We start from the raw sequence: 17,734 nt of genomic DNA on the forward strand, positions 1-17,734 counted from the left end.
AAAAAAAAAAAAAAGACAAAAAAAGAGCTCCCCTTTGGTGTGGAGGCCTTGTGTGCCCTGTGGTGACTGAATCACAGAAATGCTGAATCTCTGAGTTGGGCAGGACCTCGACCACAGCTCTAGCCCAGCTCCTCAGCCAGTCTCCTCCACAATGTCCCTTCTCTCCTCTGTGACTGGGCATCCCTCCCAATTGGTAGCCTTCCAGATCTTCTCTTGCTGGACTGGGCTTCTCAGTGGAGCAGAGTGGCTTACACCCCTGACTTCTGTGGTTACCAGTTCCTCTGTCGACATCACACACATCCCCACTGTCCCCACACGTACCCTCCAGCTGAGAAGCATTGCCACAAAGGTGACACTCCTGGTGGCAGGCACTGGCCCTGCTCCTCTGAGGACCCCAAGCCCCTCCTGTACCTGCTGTAAGGGGTCCTTGGGAGGGGACCAGAGGAGGCAGATACTTGGGCAGGCCTCAGAGCACCTCTGGTCTGGGCTCTGTGTGTGCATGTGTGCGTGCATGTGTGTGTCAGGAACCCGGGGCTTTGGCTCTCCCTTTCTCCCACCTGGTGTCTTGCAGGCAGCTGGTTTCAGACACAGCTAGCTCCAGCCTTTTCTGGGATTTCCCCAGCCACCATTCACCCCCACCCCAGAGGCCGCCCTGGTTCCTGCTCCCTCCCACCATGTGTTCTCTTTTCTGCATCCAGAATGGTCTTAAAGGTCTTAAAATCCCACCTGGCCAGATGCTTTCATTTTCCACCTGTGACTGGGTCAGGCTCCAGGGGTGACGTCGGGCATTGTGACCCACAGCCGGGAGTGGGAATCATGACCACCGCTGCCATGTGAGTGGCAAAGGGACCTAACAGGTCTTCCAGCCTCACCTCCCTGGCACTCTTGCCTTTTTCACTGCCTCTTCTCTGCCTGTAGTACCTCCTACTCCCCGCTTTGCCTGGGGATACCCCCCCACTTCCCACACCCTCTCCCTTCAGAGCCCAGCCCCAGGTGCCCCCCCCACTCCTGTACTGTTCTCCCCCACAGAGCACAGTGAGTTAGGGTCTTCTGTTCAGCTCCCGGTGCACCTTCTGGCAACTGCTAAGGCCCTTCTCAGGCATCAGTTGCTCTGTGATCACTTGTGGAACAGCAGTAGGTGTGTCTACTTGGGTCCCTAGATGGTCTAACGGCTATGGTTGGTGTGGTGGACGAGCACGGGAGCCTGTTGGAATGTGGAACGTCAGGATCCAGCGGTCCTTGAGTTAGGCCTGTCGTCTGAGCTGCATTCTTGGTGCATATCTCAGAATCATCCCGGCTGGCCAGCTGCTGCCTACTCTAGAGCGTTCCTCCCTACCTACTTTAAGGATAACTTTGCTCATTTCCAAGCATTTTTTAAATGTTATTTCTTCAGGAAGGACTGATACCCCCAGACCCACTGTCCAGTTGTAACTGATTCCTTGTGTAATGCTCTTCTGAATGTCCCACAGAATGCTCTGTAGCTCCCATTCTTGTGGCTGGATTGGCGGGAAGGTGAGCCCACCTTCTCAGGCCACACAGGCTGCCTTCCTGTGTAACTAGACACCTGGTAGTCTTTGGTAACAGGACAACCTGTGCAAACTCCAAACTGAGCCAGTAACCAGGTGCCAAGTGCTTACCTGAGATTTAATCCTTTTTTCTTTCTCTTTCAGTGGTTGATATCTCAACAAGTATCCTTTTCTTGTTGGTACCATTCTCTTTAAGGAATACTCCATTTGACTAAAAATGAATGTGTTACAAACTGAATCCCACCTCATGACATACCCTGTGGGTTTAGACTTGGCCCCACAGACCTCCTGGAGAATCCCCGCTTGGCCCTTGACTGCCCCAGAAACCAGCAGCTTCTCAGTAGATACTGTGCTCCTCTTTTTGCTTCCCTCTGCACCCCAGCTCCATTCCCTACCTGCAACCAGCTCAGGGATCACTGGAGAAATATGAGAACTTGGAATTTCTGGCAGGCAGGGATGTACCCAGCACACCTCTGCAGTGTAGGAACCCCGAGCTGTGGCCCTTTTAAACTGACCTTTTTTGCAGTGTCTATGTTTACTTAACTGGATGTTACTAGATCCCACAGTTTGAAGATGTTAAATTTGAAGCAGCAAGTCTGTTGTCTGAATTATACTGTCAAGAGGTAAGAACGTATTAGCGTTTTTGAAAGCAAAGTATCTACCCCTGTTGCTAAGATGCAATGGCAAATTGGGGCTTGCGGGAGCTGGAATCCCTTTTTTTTTTTTTTTTTGGTGGCTGGCCAGTTCAAGGACCCAAACCTTTGACCTTGGTGTTATCAGCACCATGCTCTCCCAAGTGAGCTATCTAGCCAGCCTCCCTTCTGGCTTTTAATACTTCAAATTATTTTCCTACCTCTTACACCCTAGCACTAGAGCTCTTAGGGATAACCACTTGCTAATGAGGGCCAGCAGAATCCTTTACTGAAGACTGTTGGGGAAAGCAACCTTGTTCCTACCCTAACAAATCCATATAGTTTGCCTTCTTAATCTGGTTCCCGGTTGATTTGTAGCTGAAAATTGCCTCTCCCCACTTCGAATGATAATGTGTGAGGTGGCCTGGGCAGCAGGGAGTGTGTGCTTCACACGCTGTGCCTCTCTGTTGTCTGAGAACACAAAAGATAGGAACTGGCACCTAACTTGACTGTTCAGGATTTTGGACTGAAGCTACTTTCAGTTTAGTAGAATGAGAAGTTATTTTAAGAGTGGTGCAAAAACTTCCCAGCCAGCGAATCCAATAAAATGTCTTTCTTTCTTTTAATAAAGTAAATTGGCAACCCAAAAAAGTCCTTCGGTAAGCAAACAGCCTTCTGGCTCCACAGCTGCTGTGTAAGGAATCAGCTTGATAGCCGGCTTGTTTTTTTCCCTCCATGATCTTGACTGTTTCCTTTCAGAATTCCGTTGATGCAGCAAAGCCTCTGCTGCGAAAAGCAATCCAGATCTCACAGCAGACCCCATACTGGCACTGCCGCCTGCTCTTCCAGCTCGCTGTGAGTACTGCAGGCGAGAAACACAGGTGCCCGGCAGGAGCTGTGACCTTGGGGCACACGTGCCCCAGTACAAGTAGCAGTAGAGTCCAGGACACACCTGCTAACAAGCCCCCTCCAGCCTGTGTCCTCAGCATCACCCATAGTGTGGCCCTTACTCTTGGCAGCGCCTGGGGTGACGGGTGATCGGTGTGAGTGGCTGACTCCCCAAGGGCTGACATGTACCCCTGGGGGACTTGTGCTCATTGGATGTCTTTGAGTTCCCCTCCCTCTTGGCAACTGTTTTTGGCCTGTGCTCATTGAGATCCAGGGAGTGTTTCCTGCCAGGCACCCTCTGTGTTTTTGTCAGACCTGTACTGAGATTCCAAGGGACTTCCCACTGGGCAAGGAATAACCAAATCAAGCCTTATTTCCCAGAACCCCACTCGCAGGGGCTGCTTGGCATAGCCTCACCTGACTGCACACGATTCCCCTCAAGTTCCCCTCACTCCCCAGTCATAGGTGGCGCCTCATGCATGTGCTCTGAGATGCCCAGGTGGGGGCTATCTGGGCTGGGCCTTCTTAGCTGCAGTAGAAGGGCCAGCAGACAGCAGCAGATGGGCAGGCTCCACCATGTGGGACACCTCTTCTATCCTGGGCTCTGCTGAAGCCTCGCCCTCACTGGGCACCCTCAGGCATCTCTTTTTTGGCCAGCCTCCAGCCTCTCCTGTCCCTGACTCAGCCTGTCCTCCAGGCTGCCTCTCGCCCACCCTCTGTGACAGCCCACTGGCCAGAAGTGCTTCTGGAGGGAGCCCTTCATCTAAGGAGGGTCTGGCTGAGAGGGCCCCGCAGTGGAAAGAGCTCACCCCAGAGGTCAGGGCTCCTGAGGCCCTTTCCCCCAGGCTTGCTGAGGCCCTGTGTGCACACACTGTCTCCTTTCATCTTCCCATGTACACTGTGCCCATTGGCAGTCGAGGAAGCAGGCCAGGCATTGAGTCACCTGCCCCAGACACAGAGCTGGCAGGTGCTGCCTGTGTCCACGGAGCCCGAGCTCTCCACCAGGGCCCGCAAGTGTCCCTTTCAGGGTCGAGCCAGGTATGGGCCTCCCTTTCAACCTGTTGAGATTTCTGGGTTTGACACTTGCCCCTGAGGGATGGAGCACACCAGGGACACCCCCTAGCGACTAACCCCCACAAGTGACCCATGAAGCACTCAAACACACTTGCCATGGGTGTTCACACGGCCCAGGGGTCTGTGCCTGTGAGCTTTAGCTGCTGGTTCTGTAAGCGACTAACCCCCACAAGTGACCCATGAAGCACTCAAACACACTTGCCATGGGTGTTCACACAGCCCAGGGGTCTGTGCCTGTGAGCTTTAGCTGCTGGTTCTGTGCACCATGAGGTTTGGATAATGTGTACTGTAGGCACCATTAAGCTTAGATGATATATGCAGTAGGTAAAGTGGAGCTCTGTACCCAAAGAAATTCACATTGATGAGATAATTTGGTTAATTCAGCTCAAGGCCAACACTGAGACAGTTTTGTTCATATGTGGGGAGGTTCAGTTGAACTTGCTAACAAAGCAGTAAGGTCAGGTACCGTAAAGCAGACAGGCTTGGCAGCGAAGGTTGTTGCGCTCTCTCTTCTTTTCAGCAACTGCACACGCTTGAGAAGGACCTGGTGTCAGCCTGCGACCTCCTGGGTGTGGGGGCTGAGTACGCCCGTGTGGTAGGATCTGAGTACACACGGTAGGCCCTTGCTCCCCTCCCTGCCCCCACCTCCTGTATAGAAAGGGCTTGGCCATCTTAACCCATGACTGAAACAGAAATGGCATTTCAACATGAAAAGATGACCACCTTCATGCAGATGAAAGCTACGTTGAGATGCCTTTTGCTCCTCCAGTTCATAAAGTAAAAAGTTGGAGGGTCTTTGGTACAGGTGAGGGGTGGCCAGTGTTCTCAACACAGTCAGCACTTGCATGTTTGGAGCGTCTCTTGAAATAAAAAGCACTCCTGTGATTTGATGGACGCTGCCCTTCATCTCACAGACGCGCTGCGCCCTTGGTGGTGTGGAGTGTGCATGGACCATAGGTGACCTCAGTGTCCACCCACTCAGGGGCGCCGAGGAGCTTGTTGATGCAGAACAGGAAGCAGAGTAAGTCAGCGTTTGTGTAAAAGAAGGGACATAGGATCACGTTGTGTACAAAACTGCTTGGACCACCTAGAGACTAGTGCACTGAGGTCAGAGGCTACCGTATTCCCTGTGTGTCCTCTGTGAGGTCCTCTTATCTGTTTCTTTTTCTCCCACATAGAAGAATCCTCTGCAGGAGGCGGGCACCAGGCAGCAGTGCTCTTATTCTGTGTGTGTTAAGGTTCTGGAAAGTTCCCACAAAGGGCCTCGCTGGTCCGAGAATGGGTGCTCTGGGGCCTGGCCTCTGTCCATGAGAGTTTGTCCTGTGGAGTTGTTAGAACAAAACAGTCCCCAACTCTTCTTGGGCCACCCTCTGAGCCTTGCTCTGTGTGTCCACTGACACTGAGTCCCTGCTTGCTGTGTCTGTGGGATTGAGATGATAGTGAACATGTTGTCCTCTACCTTGCCTGGGATGAGGCCTTCCAAGTGCCCATGGATGCTTTCTGGGCTTTTGAACATGAGTGTGTGTAAACCATGCAAAAAAAGTAACTAAAAAAAGACAGAATAGACAAAATAGAGCAGTCTTGCAAATAAAACAAACCTTTTTGGGGACTGTTCGCTGTCGTCCACTTAACTGTCCCCCAAGGTAGCACATCAGGTCCCATGAGCATTGGGGCAGCCACAGACCTTTGCAGACCTGACCCCCATCTTGTTTTCCAGGGCGCTGTTCCTGCTCAGCAAGGGGATGGTAAGTCAAGGCTGGGGGCATGGCAGGTGTGGCTGGTGTTGTGATGAGGTTGGGCCTCCCACTGGGTCTGCCCAGACCCCACCCACTCTCCATGGCATGGCTCCTCGGGCCGGCGAGTAGCCTCAAGGGTGAGGCCCCCATGCCCTGTCTAGGTTCAGAGGCGAAACTCAGATTCCAGGTTGTGGGAATTATGCTGAGAAAGGAGCCTGGTTTAGAGCTGTTTGGGCCCGGCTTTGCCCCGTCCAGGCTATGTGACCTGGGGTGGTGGCAGCGTTCCCCTGGTAGACACCCAGCAGGGGCCTCTGCAAGCCCTGAAGCCCAGAGCCTGTGCCTCTCCCTCCCCAGCTACTGCTCATGGAGCGCAAGTTGCAGGAAGTCCACCCGCTGCTGACCCTCTGTGGACAGATCGTCGAGAACTGGCAGGGGAACCCCATCCAAAAGGAGTCGCTGCGCGTCTTCTTCCTGGTGCTCCAGGTGACACACTACCTGGATGCAGGGCAGGTGTGTGGTGCCTCTCACAGGAGGGCTGCTGAGGAGTGGCAGGAGGGCGGGCACAGGTGGTGCACGGAGTGTTGGGCTTTGAGCCACGACAGCATGTGTCTTTGACTTGTCACATTGTAGGCTTGTCATTCTGCTCCGCCCTCCACACACATAAACCCTGCACTGGCACATGTGCTGTTGTCGTCATCATGTTTGTCTGGTGTGCCTCCAAGGGCAGAGGGCACTCCAGAATGAGTTTTGTCCTGGTGGCCCTGCCCTCACTCCGGCAGCAGTGATGTGTGGCCTCACACACGGGGCCACTGGGGAAATCCGTGAGAATAAACTGAGGGTTCTGGGTAGTGCCAGGCACACAGCAGGTGCTGAAGCAGTATCTCTCCACCCACTGCCCCAGCTGATGACAGCTTTGTGGGGATCAAGTAGGTACTGACATGACCGGCCAAGTCTGAGACTGACTCTGTAGCCCTGGCATGGTTGAGGAGTAGCTATGTTGGAGCACCTTGTACCTGTGCTTGTGTGACCATCTCGGCCTTCCAGGGATGGTGGCTGCCCCATCCACCTCGGCTCCACCCTGTCCAGTGGTCGACCACAGGCAGGGAGGCCACAGGTGGAACCTAGCATTATTGAGGATTCTGGAAAGCCCTGAGTGGTCTTTTGGTAAGGGATTTCCTCAGTTCCCCTGCTAGTGCCTACCTTTGCCAGCTGGGCCAAGCACCACTCTCAGCATATATTGCAGACGCCTATTCCCATGGGGTGCTGAGGGACTCAAAGACGTCCCGTGGGGTGTCAGGGCGAGTCTTCCCATGCTGACAGGACAGTCTGTATGAGCAGCAGTACCTGCAGGACTTTTGGGCTGGGAGGCTGCTTTCTATCATCAAGGTGCCCTAGCTTTCTTCTGCCCTCTTGGGGTCCGGCTGCAGGAAGGCTGAGCACAGCTCAAGCAGGGTCTGTGGACAGGCCTCTTGGGTGCAATGCTGGGCCTGTCCCATGTCCTGAGAGCCTGACTGATCCATGAGGATGGGGGGACTTCTTGCAGAAGGTGGGTATGGCAGGAAGGAAGGCAGATGCTCCCGGTGAGGGGGACTGGGCTGAACTGGGCCTGGCCTCCTGCTGAGGAGCCTGGCACCTGGTGGGAAGCAGCAGGATACAAGCAGGTGGGTGCTCAGGTGTGGGTGCTGCCCACCTGCCTGCCGCAGGTGAAAAGTGTGAAGCCATGCCTGAAGCAGCTGCAGCAGTGCATCCAGACCATCTCCACACTGCACGACGACGAGATCCTACCCAGCAACCCTGCCGACCTCTTCCACTGGCTGCCCAAGGAGCACATGTGCGTGCTCGTCTACCTGGTGAGTCCCTGCAGGGACCAAGTGGGAAGGCCAGGAAAGGGCGCTGTCGGTGACCACTGCTGCCTGGTTTTGTCTGCAGGTGACCGTAATGCACTCCATGCAGGCCGGCTACCTGGAGAAGGCACAGAAGTACACGGACAAGGCCCTCATGCAGCTGGAGAAGCTCAAGAGTAAGTCAGTGCTCTGGTCACGTGGCCACAGCGCCCCCTGGTGGGAAGCCCGAGCAGCTGCTTCCTGTGCTGGGGATAAATGGCCACAGAACGGAGCAGTCCCTGCCTGGTGGGTCTCATCATTCCCAGTTGGCAGATGGCAGCAACCATTGTGAGGGCAGAGCAGGCCAGGCCTGAGGTCAGGGGAACACCCCCCAGACTGGCCAGGGCCCTTCTGCCAACAGGTGCTCAGTCAAAACAGGTGATTTCTGCTTTTGCTGATTATTATCAGTGTTGTGACATGGATGCGCACAGGGTGAGGTCAGGATTGGAACTCAGAGGAAGGAACTTCAGAAGAAGGTTGTGGGTTTTTTCCAGATGCTTGACTATTTAATCCATCCTCCCGGACCAGGGACCTTTAACTAGCATGAACCTAGAGCCCCAAGCGTCTCTTGCTGGAACATTCTTGAAGTCAGCCCCTAGCTTGAACTCTGTCTTTTTACCTGGACATGGAGATGAGCTCCTTCACTCAGAGGGTGCAGCGGGAACTGAGGGAGGTGACGGGGTGGGTGTCAGGCTTGCGTGGCAGGAGGCAGGACAACACGGGCTGGGCCCAGTGAAGCTGGGGGTCAGAGCCTCCTTGGGACACTTCCTTTGGCTGCCCCTGTATGCTCATCCCCAACTCTCGCCCTCAGTGCTCGACTGCAGCCCGATCCTATCCTCCTTCCAAGTGATCCTTCTGGAGCACATCATCATGTGCCGGCTTGTCACGGGGCACAAAGCCACCGCACTGCAGGAGGTAGGGCTGCCCAGGGCTGCTTACACACGCGGGGCAGGAAGACCAAAGAGCAGGTGGGTGGTTGGAGTTGGCAAGGCCTCAGAGGCATTAGTCAGGAGACTAAATTTGCCAAGTGCACATTGGCAGGCCATACCATCGTGTCACCTTGCTGTCTCACTGGAGGTTCATAACCGTGCATGGGCATGACTAATTGGAGAAACTGACAAAAAGACCAATAGATAATATCTGAAAAGCTCGCACCCCTGAGGAATGTTCCTCATGTCTGGAGATTTTTGCTCTCCTGACAATGATCCTCACACCCCTCCTGTCCCAGCATCTGTAACCCCTGGTACCCAACTTCCTGAGTGGACACAGGCCTTGAGAAGGGTGGAGGTACTTTATGGTTGAGACACATGTTGGAAAGGGCAGAGAAGGTGGGTAACAGACAAGGATCACTGTCCATAAGGAGGTCAGGGCCACACTTTGCCCTCATGGTGGGACTGTCCACTGGGACTTCATACCCCAGTTTAGGCAGGTGGGATGTGGTCATACTTGCCAGCTTTGGGGTCTCTCCAGTGCTGCTTGGATGCTGGGTCCCAGGTTACAGGCCACATGACACTGGGCATGCTCTCTCCTGGACTTCATACCCCAGTTTAGGCAGGTGGGATGTGGTCATACTTGCCAGCTTTGGGGTCTCTTCAGTGCTGCTTGGATGCTGGGTCCCAGGTTACAGGCCACGTGACACTGGGCATGCTCTCTCCTGGCAGATCTCCCAGGTCTGCCAGCTATGCCAGCAGTCACCCCGGCTCTTCTCCAACCATGCGGCACAGCTGCACACACTGCTGGTGAGTTCGCCCCTGAGTCGGTAAGTAACCCCGTGCCACCACTCCAGGCAGGATCCAGAACATTCCCAGTGAAGAACCCCATGAAACCAAGCACCCCAGTCAGGATCCAGAGCTATCTCAGTAAAGAACCCCATGAAACCACCCCAGTCAGGATCCAGAATGTTCTTAGTGAATAACCCTATAACCAGGATCTGGAACGTTTTAAGTGAGTTTTGTTCTGATGAGCATCTCATCAAGTCCAGTTGACTTAGCTTTGGAGAGGCAGGAATAATTGAGTGTGTTATCTTTTTGTTTCTTTGTCAGGGTAAACATTGAGTGTAGCTGGCTTAATAGAGTCACTGGTCGCTTTGTCCAGGTGCACCCATTTCAGCCCCTGGGCGAGCTGTGTACGGCTCTGACCTGAGCCCTCAGTGGGCCCACAGAGGCTGCCCCAGATGACAGCGTGTTCTTCTTCCAGGGCCTGTACTGTGTCTCTGTCAACTGCATGGACAACGCAGAAGCCCAGTTCACCACAGCCCTGCGGGTAAGGTGCTGGCCCTCATCATTTGTCAGGGCAGGCCACTCTTCTGAGGGTAGCACCATGGCGGTCAGCCTAATGGAGCCAGAACAGTGATGCAGTGCATATAAGGGATGGCTGTGGGGTGAGGGGGCTCCTGGTCAGCTGCCGTTGGGGGCTTCCTGAGCTAACCCAAAGGCAGCCATGAGGGAGAGGCACAGTGTTGGGGCCTTGGGGACCCACTAGTGCCACGGCCTATTCAGCCACATTTCCAACTGATTGGGATCCCTTGCAGCACCCCCCAGGCTGGGTAAGATCCGGAGTCACCCAAAGTTCAAGGGCTCCCTAGTGCTGCCCCTGGGGAGTGCAGGTGGCTGGGGTGCCTAGCCAGGTGTGTCCTGACCCCACACCATACCCAAACCAGGTACTTTGGGGCTGGAGAGGGACGCCTGGTCCTGCCAGGTCAGGGAGGAAGCTCCACCTGGGGGTATCAGCACCCCAGGCTCCTAGCTTCAGACTGGGGTCCTACCAGGCCCTGAAGGAAGGCTGGTTCCATGTCCTTGTAAAGTGACCTAACCCAACAGGTTCCAGCTCTGCCTGCCTTGCTCCAGGACCAGACAAGCATGTCCCCACCTCAGCCTCTGTGCCGTCACAGGAAAAGGAGGCTGTGGACACCTTCCTCCCAGGTGGTCCTAGGAAGCCCTGAGTAGAAGTGTTGGGGAGCAGGGGCAGATTTGTCTGTGACTTGGGTGAGGTTGCTGGGGGTGCGTCTTTTGCACCCTCTGACTTTTGGACATGGGAATCTGCTCCCTAGTGTTCCATATGTCTGTGGGTATTGTGCCACCCCCCACCACTGGCCAGAGACACACAGGACCCTAATGTGCAGACAGCTCGCTTGGGCATGGAGAGCTGACCCACTGCCACTCCTCTGCCTCCATCCCTCACTCCCTGGGCCCTGGTCCACTCCTGCCGCAGTGGTGCCAAGATGACCCCACCCCCACCCCCAAGGCTCTAGCCCTGAGAAGGTCCTATCAGCCCTCCCCATCTGACCTCCCACAAGTGGTTGCTGCTGCTTTGGTTCAACTTCAGTGTTCCTGAAGCCGTGCACCCCAGGGAGTCCCCCCCACAGGCTAGGAGGGAGCCTCGCTTCCATGGGCCACCCAGGAAGTGGTACAGCCAGGACACAGGTCCAATCTCCTTCCCCATACACATGTTGCTCCTGTGGTCCCATGACACGTCCCTGACATTGCCGTTTCTCAGAGCACCTTCAGTTCAGGAAACACTCTGGGCCTCCTTGGCACGTGCTAGGGCCTGTAGGCAGAGTCTACGCCTCTTGGGCTCCCTCAGCCCCTTGTACAGCTGCATGTGCCGGGGTCTGGGTGGTACATGGGGCACTTAGATTGGTCCCTCTCTTGACCATTCTCAATCCCTAAGAGCTGGGGACCATGGTTTGTTGGTCATCAGCAGCATCTCTGGCCTCCAATACAGCATCACCCACCTTCTGGGCAGGGCCCTGGGACAACAGGGTCCTGGAAGTTGCTGGCTAAGTGTGGATGGAGGGGCCACCCAGCTCTCAGTCCTGAGAGACAAGCAGAAAATAGATCACAACACAGCACATTCTGAGGATGGGATCTAGGTGGCTGGTTTCCTTTTCTCTTTTGTCTAAATGTCCCGTAATGATGGTTTTGTAATGAAAATTAACACCTGTGTGTTGCCCTTGGGTTTAGGAAGTAAATGGGGTGTGTCTGAAAGTAAAAGAATGAGGAGCTTCCAGGGTAGCCACCAGGGAGCTTTTGGGTGGCTCTGACACCAGTGAGTGGCCCCGGTGTGATGTGACCCGGCATGGCCCGGCCCCCTAACAAACCATCTCCCATTCCAGCTCACTAACCACCAGGAGCTATGGGCCTTCATCGTGACCAACCTGGCGAGTGTGTATATACGGGAAGGAAATAGACACCAAGAGGTAGTAGGTGACATGCTTCATGTTTGGTATCCTTTCTCTCGATTCTCCTCTTACTTGGGGGTGAGGGCAGGGGCTGGGGTAGGGGAGTTGTCCTGGCACCAGCAATTGTCAGCAAACCCTTGGGCATTCATCCTTCAATAAATAGACACCAAGAGGTAGTAGGTGACATGCTTCATGTTTGGTATCCTTTCTCTCGATTCTTCTCTTACTTGGGGGTGAGGGCAGGGGCTGGGGTAGGGGAGTTGTCCTGGCACCAGCAATTGTCAGCAAACCCTTGGGCATTCATCCTTCAACAAGGGGGCAGCCCAGGCGGAAGGCATGTGGGGTAGAGGCCCAGAGGCAGATAAGCAGCCAGGACTGGGTGAGGCCAGGTCTGGGACACAAACACTCCCACAGCCGCATAACACTTCTCCCTACTGAAAACCAGCCCAGCTTTATTGCATCCCAGAGAAAAAAGCTGGAGCTGTCTGTTGTAGAGTATCAGCCAGGCCTTGCTCCCATCCTGAGGAGCAGCAGCTCCAGCAGTTGTCTGCGCCTTGCCCCCAGCTTGCCCTGATTCCCCAGCCTCGTGGGTGAGGGAGCTTTGCAGGGTCAGGGGTCACTCCCTGGCAGTCATGTTGGGTGGGGGCTCCCAGGGCTGTCCTCACAGGTCAAGTGCCCTCACATGGTTTTCCGAGCCGATAGTCATAGAAGAGTCAGATTCCTCCTGTGATCCCCCCATCTAGCCCTGAGATCTCTCTTCAGTCCCAAGATCTCCCTTAGTCCTGAGATGCCCCCTCCCTCACCTCCCCAGCCCTGGGAGCCTGCCTTCAAAATGTCTGACTTTTCTCCACACTCATGGCCTTTGTGCCAGTTCATGCCACTGTCACAGCTGGTCTGTAAAATAGTGGAGCCAGCCTCCCAGATTCCAGCTGATTCAGGTGCTTTGAGCTGCCAGCAGCAGAAAGCCCAGCGCCTGCTGCTCCAGCAGACAGGGAGCAGCTTGGCAGGGTCACCTGAAGCCCAGACGTGGGCTCATTGTGTCGCAGGGGAACCGCTGGGTAGAGCATGTCTCTGCCACACCTACCTGGTATCTGCCACCAGGAGGGGCCGGTGCTGGGTGCAGCCTCAGCCCCCTGCTGCCCGTATCCCCCAACTCATTCTTTACATGGCAATCAGAGGGGACCTAAAATATCAGGTCACATCAGTGTCAGAGCTTCCTGGGTCTCTGTACTTCCACAGAAATCCCACCACCCCAGCCCACAAGGCCCACATGGACTGGCCTGTTCACCTTTCTGCCTCCAGACCAGCCCCACCTGCCCAGCCCCTTCTGACCACAGAAAGGCCAGGCCAGGCAGCTGCCTGGATACCCCAGCTCCCCTCACCTAGCTCAGGACAGGGTGGCACAATGCAGGGTAGGCTAAGGGTACGGGGACCCCACCCTAGGCACTTTACTCCAGAGGCTACTCTTGCTGGTCAGTCACAGGCTTGGCCACGATTCCCATGATTCCCACAGGTCCTATGGTTCCCCAGATCTGTCCTTGCAAGGGATCCACCCCCTCTCCCTACAGGCTGCTCAGAGGGAGCCGAGCCAAGGGGCGTGGGACTCAAGACTGTGAATGCAGTGCCCTCAGATTGAGTCTTGGGGAGTTGTAGGTGGCCTGATCACCTCAGTAGCACATTTGGGCCAAACTTTCCCCTGTGGGAAAATGCACAGTGATCCTAACTGACGTTTTCTCCCCCTAGCTGTACAGTTTGCTTGAGAGGATAAATCCAGACCATAGCTTCCCTGTCAGGTAAGCAGTTCTAGGTGGCATTTCAGGGCCTGGCTTAGGCTTTCTTTGTTTTGGGGATGATGTGAGCTCCTGTGGGGCCCCAGACTGCCCCATGCACCCCATGCCTCATGACCCCTCCTCTGCAACAGTCTGACTTTGGGGGCTCTCCCCTTTTGTAAACCTTTCTGAAAACCCCACTACGGCGTGACGTTCTGCTCTCCCCCCAGCTCACACTGCCTCCGAGCGGCGGCTTTCTACGTGCGCGGGCTCTTCTCCTTCTTCCAGGGACGCTACAATGAGGCCAAGTGAGTGCTGAGCACAGGGTGGCAGGCGGGCCATCCTCGGGTGTGGTTTCTACATGACAGCCTCTGCCAAGGCCCCTGACCCTCCGCCAGGCTGTAGCTATTTCTTTTTCCCTAACGGACGTCCGTATGGGACATCATCACCCATGTTCTCTTTGTATAGGCGATTTCTGCGGGAAACTCTGAAGATGTCCAATGCAGAGGATCTGAACCGGCTCACAGCCTGCTCCCTCGTGCTCCTAGGCCACATCTTCTATGTGCTGGGGAACCACAGGGTGAGTGACCAGACCCAGGTTCCCTCACCGGGGGCCTGCTGGGCCCGGCCAAGGGGTCGGGGGTAGCCAGTGTGAGCATGGCCCTCCCCATCCATTGTCCCACAATGAGCATGAGGCGCAGCTCCACAGGCTGGGTAGGCAGGACCAGGGGAGCTTCGCACCCATGGAGAGTGTGACTGTGGGGTAGATATGAGGCCAGCTGCTAGCCTCAGGTGTTAGAGGAGCCGGAGCTGGTGGGGCTGCCCTGAGCTGTTGGGGCTGCCCTGAGCTGTTGGGGATGATAGCAGGTTCCCTTGCTATGTGTTAATGTTTGAGGGGTGCACAGGCCTAGGTCTCTGAGGAGCAAAGAGGTGCCTCCTCTCAACCAGAATCCCACACATGAGCGGCCCCCAGGGCTGGTCCCACCCCATGCCCAGTGGTCTCTGGTTAGATAAGCAGCCTCTGAATCTTCCCCATCTGATTGTCACCTGCTCCCTGCTCTCACACATCTGACCTCATAAGGCCTTTACTTTTTTTTAAAAAAGATATTTTTCATTGTTATAAAATATGACATGTTCATTATAAAAAGTCAGAGAAGCAAAGGAGGAAAAAGTGCACATCCTCTGTTGTTCAGCCCTCTCCGCCCCCCAACACATGCAGGTGTTGTTCGCCAGGCGGTTTGGTAATTTTACGTCTTGGCTTTCTCCACCTCTACTACCAGAAGCTTTTTTTTTTTTTTTAATGGCAGTGAACATGTGAAGTGGTATCCACTTCATAGTTTAGCCAACCTACTTTAGCGTTTTCCACAGGCCAGATATCACAGGGTGCATGTCTTGTCTTATAATGTCTCTTCTGCTCAGGCCGCAGGTTTCCCCCTCCTTTAGGGTGGGTGTTCCTAACAAGCCTGTCCGCTCCCTACCACTAAGCCTTCGCCGAGAGCAATGGGCCCTGAAGCTCTTTACGGGGACAGGGACAGGTGTTTTTGTCCCCAGTGGCTCTCACTGGGCTCCTCCTGCCACATCCTGAGGACCCTGGGACTCTGAATGGGGGTGGTTTTGTGCAGTCACGTGGTCACAGGGTTGGAGGATTCATGGGTCCTGGTGCCCCCACAGCCCCAGTGTCTGTGGTGGCTCCCATGAGAGCCAACTCTTATGCAGAAGACATATGTCTCTCTTTCCCTCCTTTATCCAGTCAGCCCTCATCACTCTTAACTGGGATAGGTCCTTGGGGCCAGCTGTTGCCCTTCCCAGGCCCTGGGACCTCTGAATGAATCCACATTTCCAATGGCTCCTATTATGGGTCCAGAGCTGGCTGCCATCAGTGCCTTTTTCTCCAGTTAGAAAGACAAAGGCACACAGACTTGCACATTGACCATGCCCACGTGAGGAGGTGCATGCAGAGTCAGGAGTGGGGCAATTTGTTCTTCTCAGATGGACAGGGTATACTTCAAAGAGGGCCATTTGAGATGGACTGTGAAGTAGTAGTAGTTGTTTTCAAGGCAGCAGAAGGAGGACACAGCCTGGGCTAGGTTCAGCAGATGAGCCTCAGGCTGTCCCTGCCACTGGCCCCTCAGTTCCCTCTTGGCTGCTTTTGGTTGACAGGAGAGTAACAATATGGTGGTGCCTGCCATGCAGCTGGCCAGCAAGATCCCAGACATGTCAGTGCAGCTGTGGTCATCAGCCCTGCTAAGAGGTAAGAAGAGCAGCTACCTCCCCTCCCCAGTCCTGGCCTGCCACCTGGTTTCCCCCAGCAATCAGGGCTACCAGGCAAGCCTGCCACAGCATCAGCTCAGACTGGGCCTTTGGTTGTCCTCCAGAAGACCCCATTTGAGAGCAGTGGGCACTGGGCCTGCTTGTGGTGTCAGCTCAACGCCAGGTCTCATTCAGTTTCTCCAGGTCTCACAAGGCTGGGATGTGGTAGCTGGCAGACTTGGGCTATTTCTCCACCTCGATTTCTTCCCCCTGAATGCAGATGGCAGTGATTGCTATCTGTCAGGACCAGCCAAAGTGCTCTGGGTGCAGGGTAGGCGCTCAGCAGGCAATAGTCAGTGTTGTCCTACAGATCCCTGTTACAGATTAGGAAACTGAGGTCCAGAGACTCTCCCAGGGTCCCAGGGAGGAGACAGGGCAGGCACTTGTTCACATGTGTGCTCTGCCTCAGGAATGGGCATTGGGTGCCCTGTCCCAGCAAGCTCTGTGTGCCTGAGGGCTGGCCCTGGGCTCCTGGGGAGGGCCATCAAGGAGCCCGTCATCTGGCTTTCACCACCCAACCATCCCTGTGTCTGCCTTATGAGGCTTTGTCATCCCCAAACAGTCAGAGCCAGTGGTGTGCCGGACACACAGAAATCCACCAGTGGAGCCGGAGTTTGACCTTAGGGCTTTGCCCAACCCTGACAGAAGGGTGGGCACAAGGGGCAGGGCAAGGCAGGTCCCCCATGCACATGTCCCTTCCTCAGACCTGAACAAGGCTTGCGGGAACGCCATGGATGCCCACGAGGCTGCTCAGATGCACCAGAACTTCTCACAGCAGCTGCTCCAGGACCACATCGAGGCCTGCAGCCTCCCCGAGCATAACCTCATCACGGTAGGGCACAGGGAAGGCAGAGGGCAGTAGACTCCTGGGCCTGGCCCACCTGCCCGGAGGAGGGAAGGATGCCCTTGGCTGTATTTCTTTTTGTCTGTCCAGCAAGGCCTAACTCAGGCTCAAGAGGCCCCTCTGATGAGGGAGAGAGCCACAGGCCCCTCTACCCAAGTGGGTGACTCAGGGTACATCCAAGGGGCCCATGGAACCTGGGTGTGGAGGGCAGAGGGGGCTAAGCTAGGTGACCAGTCTGAGGAGGGCAGCATCCCAAGCTCCCCCTCCCTGGGAACAGCCAGTGTTGCCTCATTGATGTGTGTCCTCTCCTCCCTGCAGTGGACAGATGGCCCGCCCCCTGTACAGTTCCAAGCTCAGAATGGACCCAACACCAGCCTGGCCAGCCTCCTGTGAGGCCCCTGCAGGGGACCGCCCAGCTCCTCGGGGCCTCTGTGGGGCCCTGCATGTCCCTGGCTTCCACCCAGATAGCCGTGGAGCTTTCTCAGAGGTGTGCTCGTGCAGGCCTCCCCAGGCTTCTTTCCAGACTGTCTCTAGAGCTTCCAAGTCCGGGAGTGTACAGGGCCAGGAGGGGATGGCCACCATTTCCACCTCACTCCAAGGCCCCCTGAGCTGATACTCGCAGGTGGGACGTTGGAGCCGACTTTCTAGAGCCATCTTTTAAAGTGGACGTTACCTGCCAGTCCCGCGTCCATGTCTGAGTCACGCCTGCCAGGGAGCGTGTCCGGGTGGGGAGTGGGCACTGGCCTTGGGCCAGGTCCTGATCTTGGGTGCCAGGTGGGCAGTACCTTGGGGGTGTCGCTGCCTGCCTTTTCATCACCTGGCCTGGACGCCAGGCACTGGCCAGAGTGTTTCCTCTGCACAAGTCAGCTTTCAGGGCCCAGAGGCAAGTTGC

At 55.4% G+C, this 17,734-nt stretch overlaps 1 protein-coding gene across 2 annotated transcripts in view; it reads left to right on the forward strand.

The window, feature by feature from the left end:
* Positions 1-17,320, forward strand: part of MAU2 (MAU2 sister chromatid cohesion factor) — a 26,585-nt gene extending 9,265 nt beyond the window's left edge. Inside the window, exons 2-19 of one of the 2 annotated variants that reach the window (XM_008569736.1) lie at positions 1,671-1,688; positions 2,084-2,149; positions 2,918-3,013; positions 4,641-4,735; positions 5,838-5,865; positions 6,211-6,366; positions 7,560-7,706; positions 7,786-7,876; positions 8,551-8,654; positions 9,401-9,478; positions 9,936-10,001; positions 11,854-11,940; positions 13,663-13,712; positions 13,919-13,996; positions 14,157-14,268; positions 15,849-15,939; positions 16,703-16,830; positions 17,161-17,320. In XM_008569736.1, coding sequence (XP_008567958.1) covers positions 1,671-1,688; positions 2,084-2,149; positions 2,918-3,013; positions 4,641-4,735; positions 5,838-5,865; positions 6,211-6,366; positions 7,560-7,706; positions 7,786-7,876; positions 8,551-8,654; positions 9,401-9,478; positions 9,936-10,001; positions 11,854-11,940; positions 13,663-13,712; positions 13,919-13,996; positions 14,157-14,268; positions 15,849-15,939; positions 16,703-16,830; positions 17,161-17,235 — 1,566 coding nt within the window. In that variant the 3' untranslated portion in view covers positions 17,236-17,320. The remainder of the gene's footprint in view (positions 1-1,670; positions 1,689-2,083; positions 2,150-2,917; positions 3,014-4,640; positions 4,736-5,837; positions 5,866-6,210; positions 6,367-7,559; positions 7,707-7,785; positions 7,877-8,550; positions 8,655-9,400; positions 9,479-9,935; positions 10,002-11,853; positions 11,941-13,662; positions 13,713-13,918; positions 13,997-14,156; positions 14,269-15,848; positions 15,940-16,702; positions 16,831-17,160) is intronic. The other variant, XM_008569735.1, reaches the window with a different exon arrangement.
* The last annotated feature ends 414 nt before the right edge of the window (positions 17,321-17,734 follow it).

This window comes from Galeopterus variegatus, unplaced genomic scaffold (genome assembly GCF_000696425.1).
Source record: "Galeopterus variegatus unplaced genomic scaffold, G_variegatus-3.0.2 Scaffold526, whole genome shotgun sequence".
Classification (NCBI taxonomy): domain Eukaryota; kingdom Metazoa; phylum Chordata; class Mammalia; order Dermoptera; family Cynocephalidae; genus Galeopterus; species Galeopterus variegatus.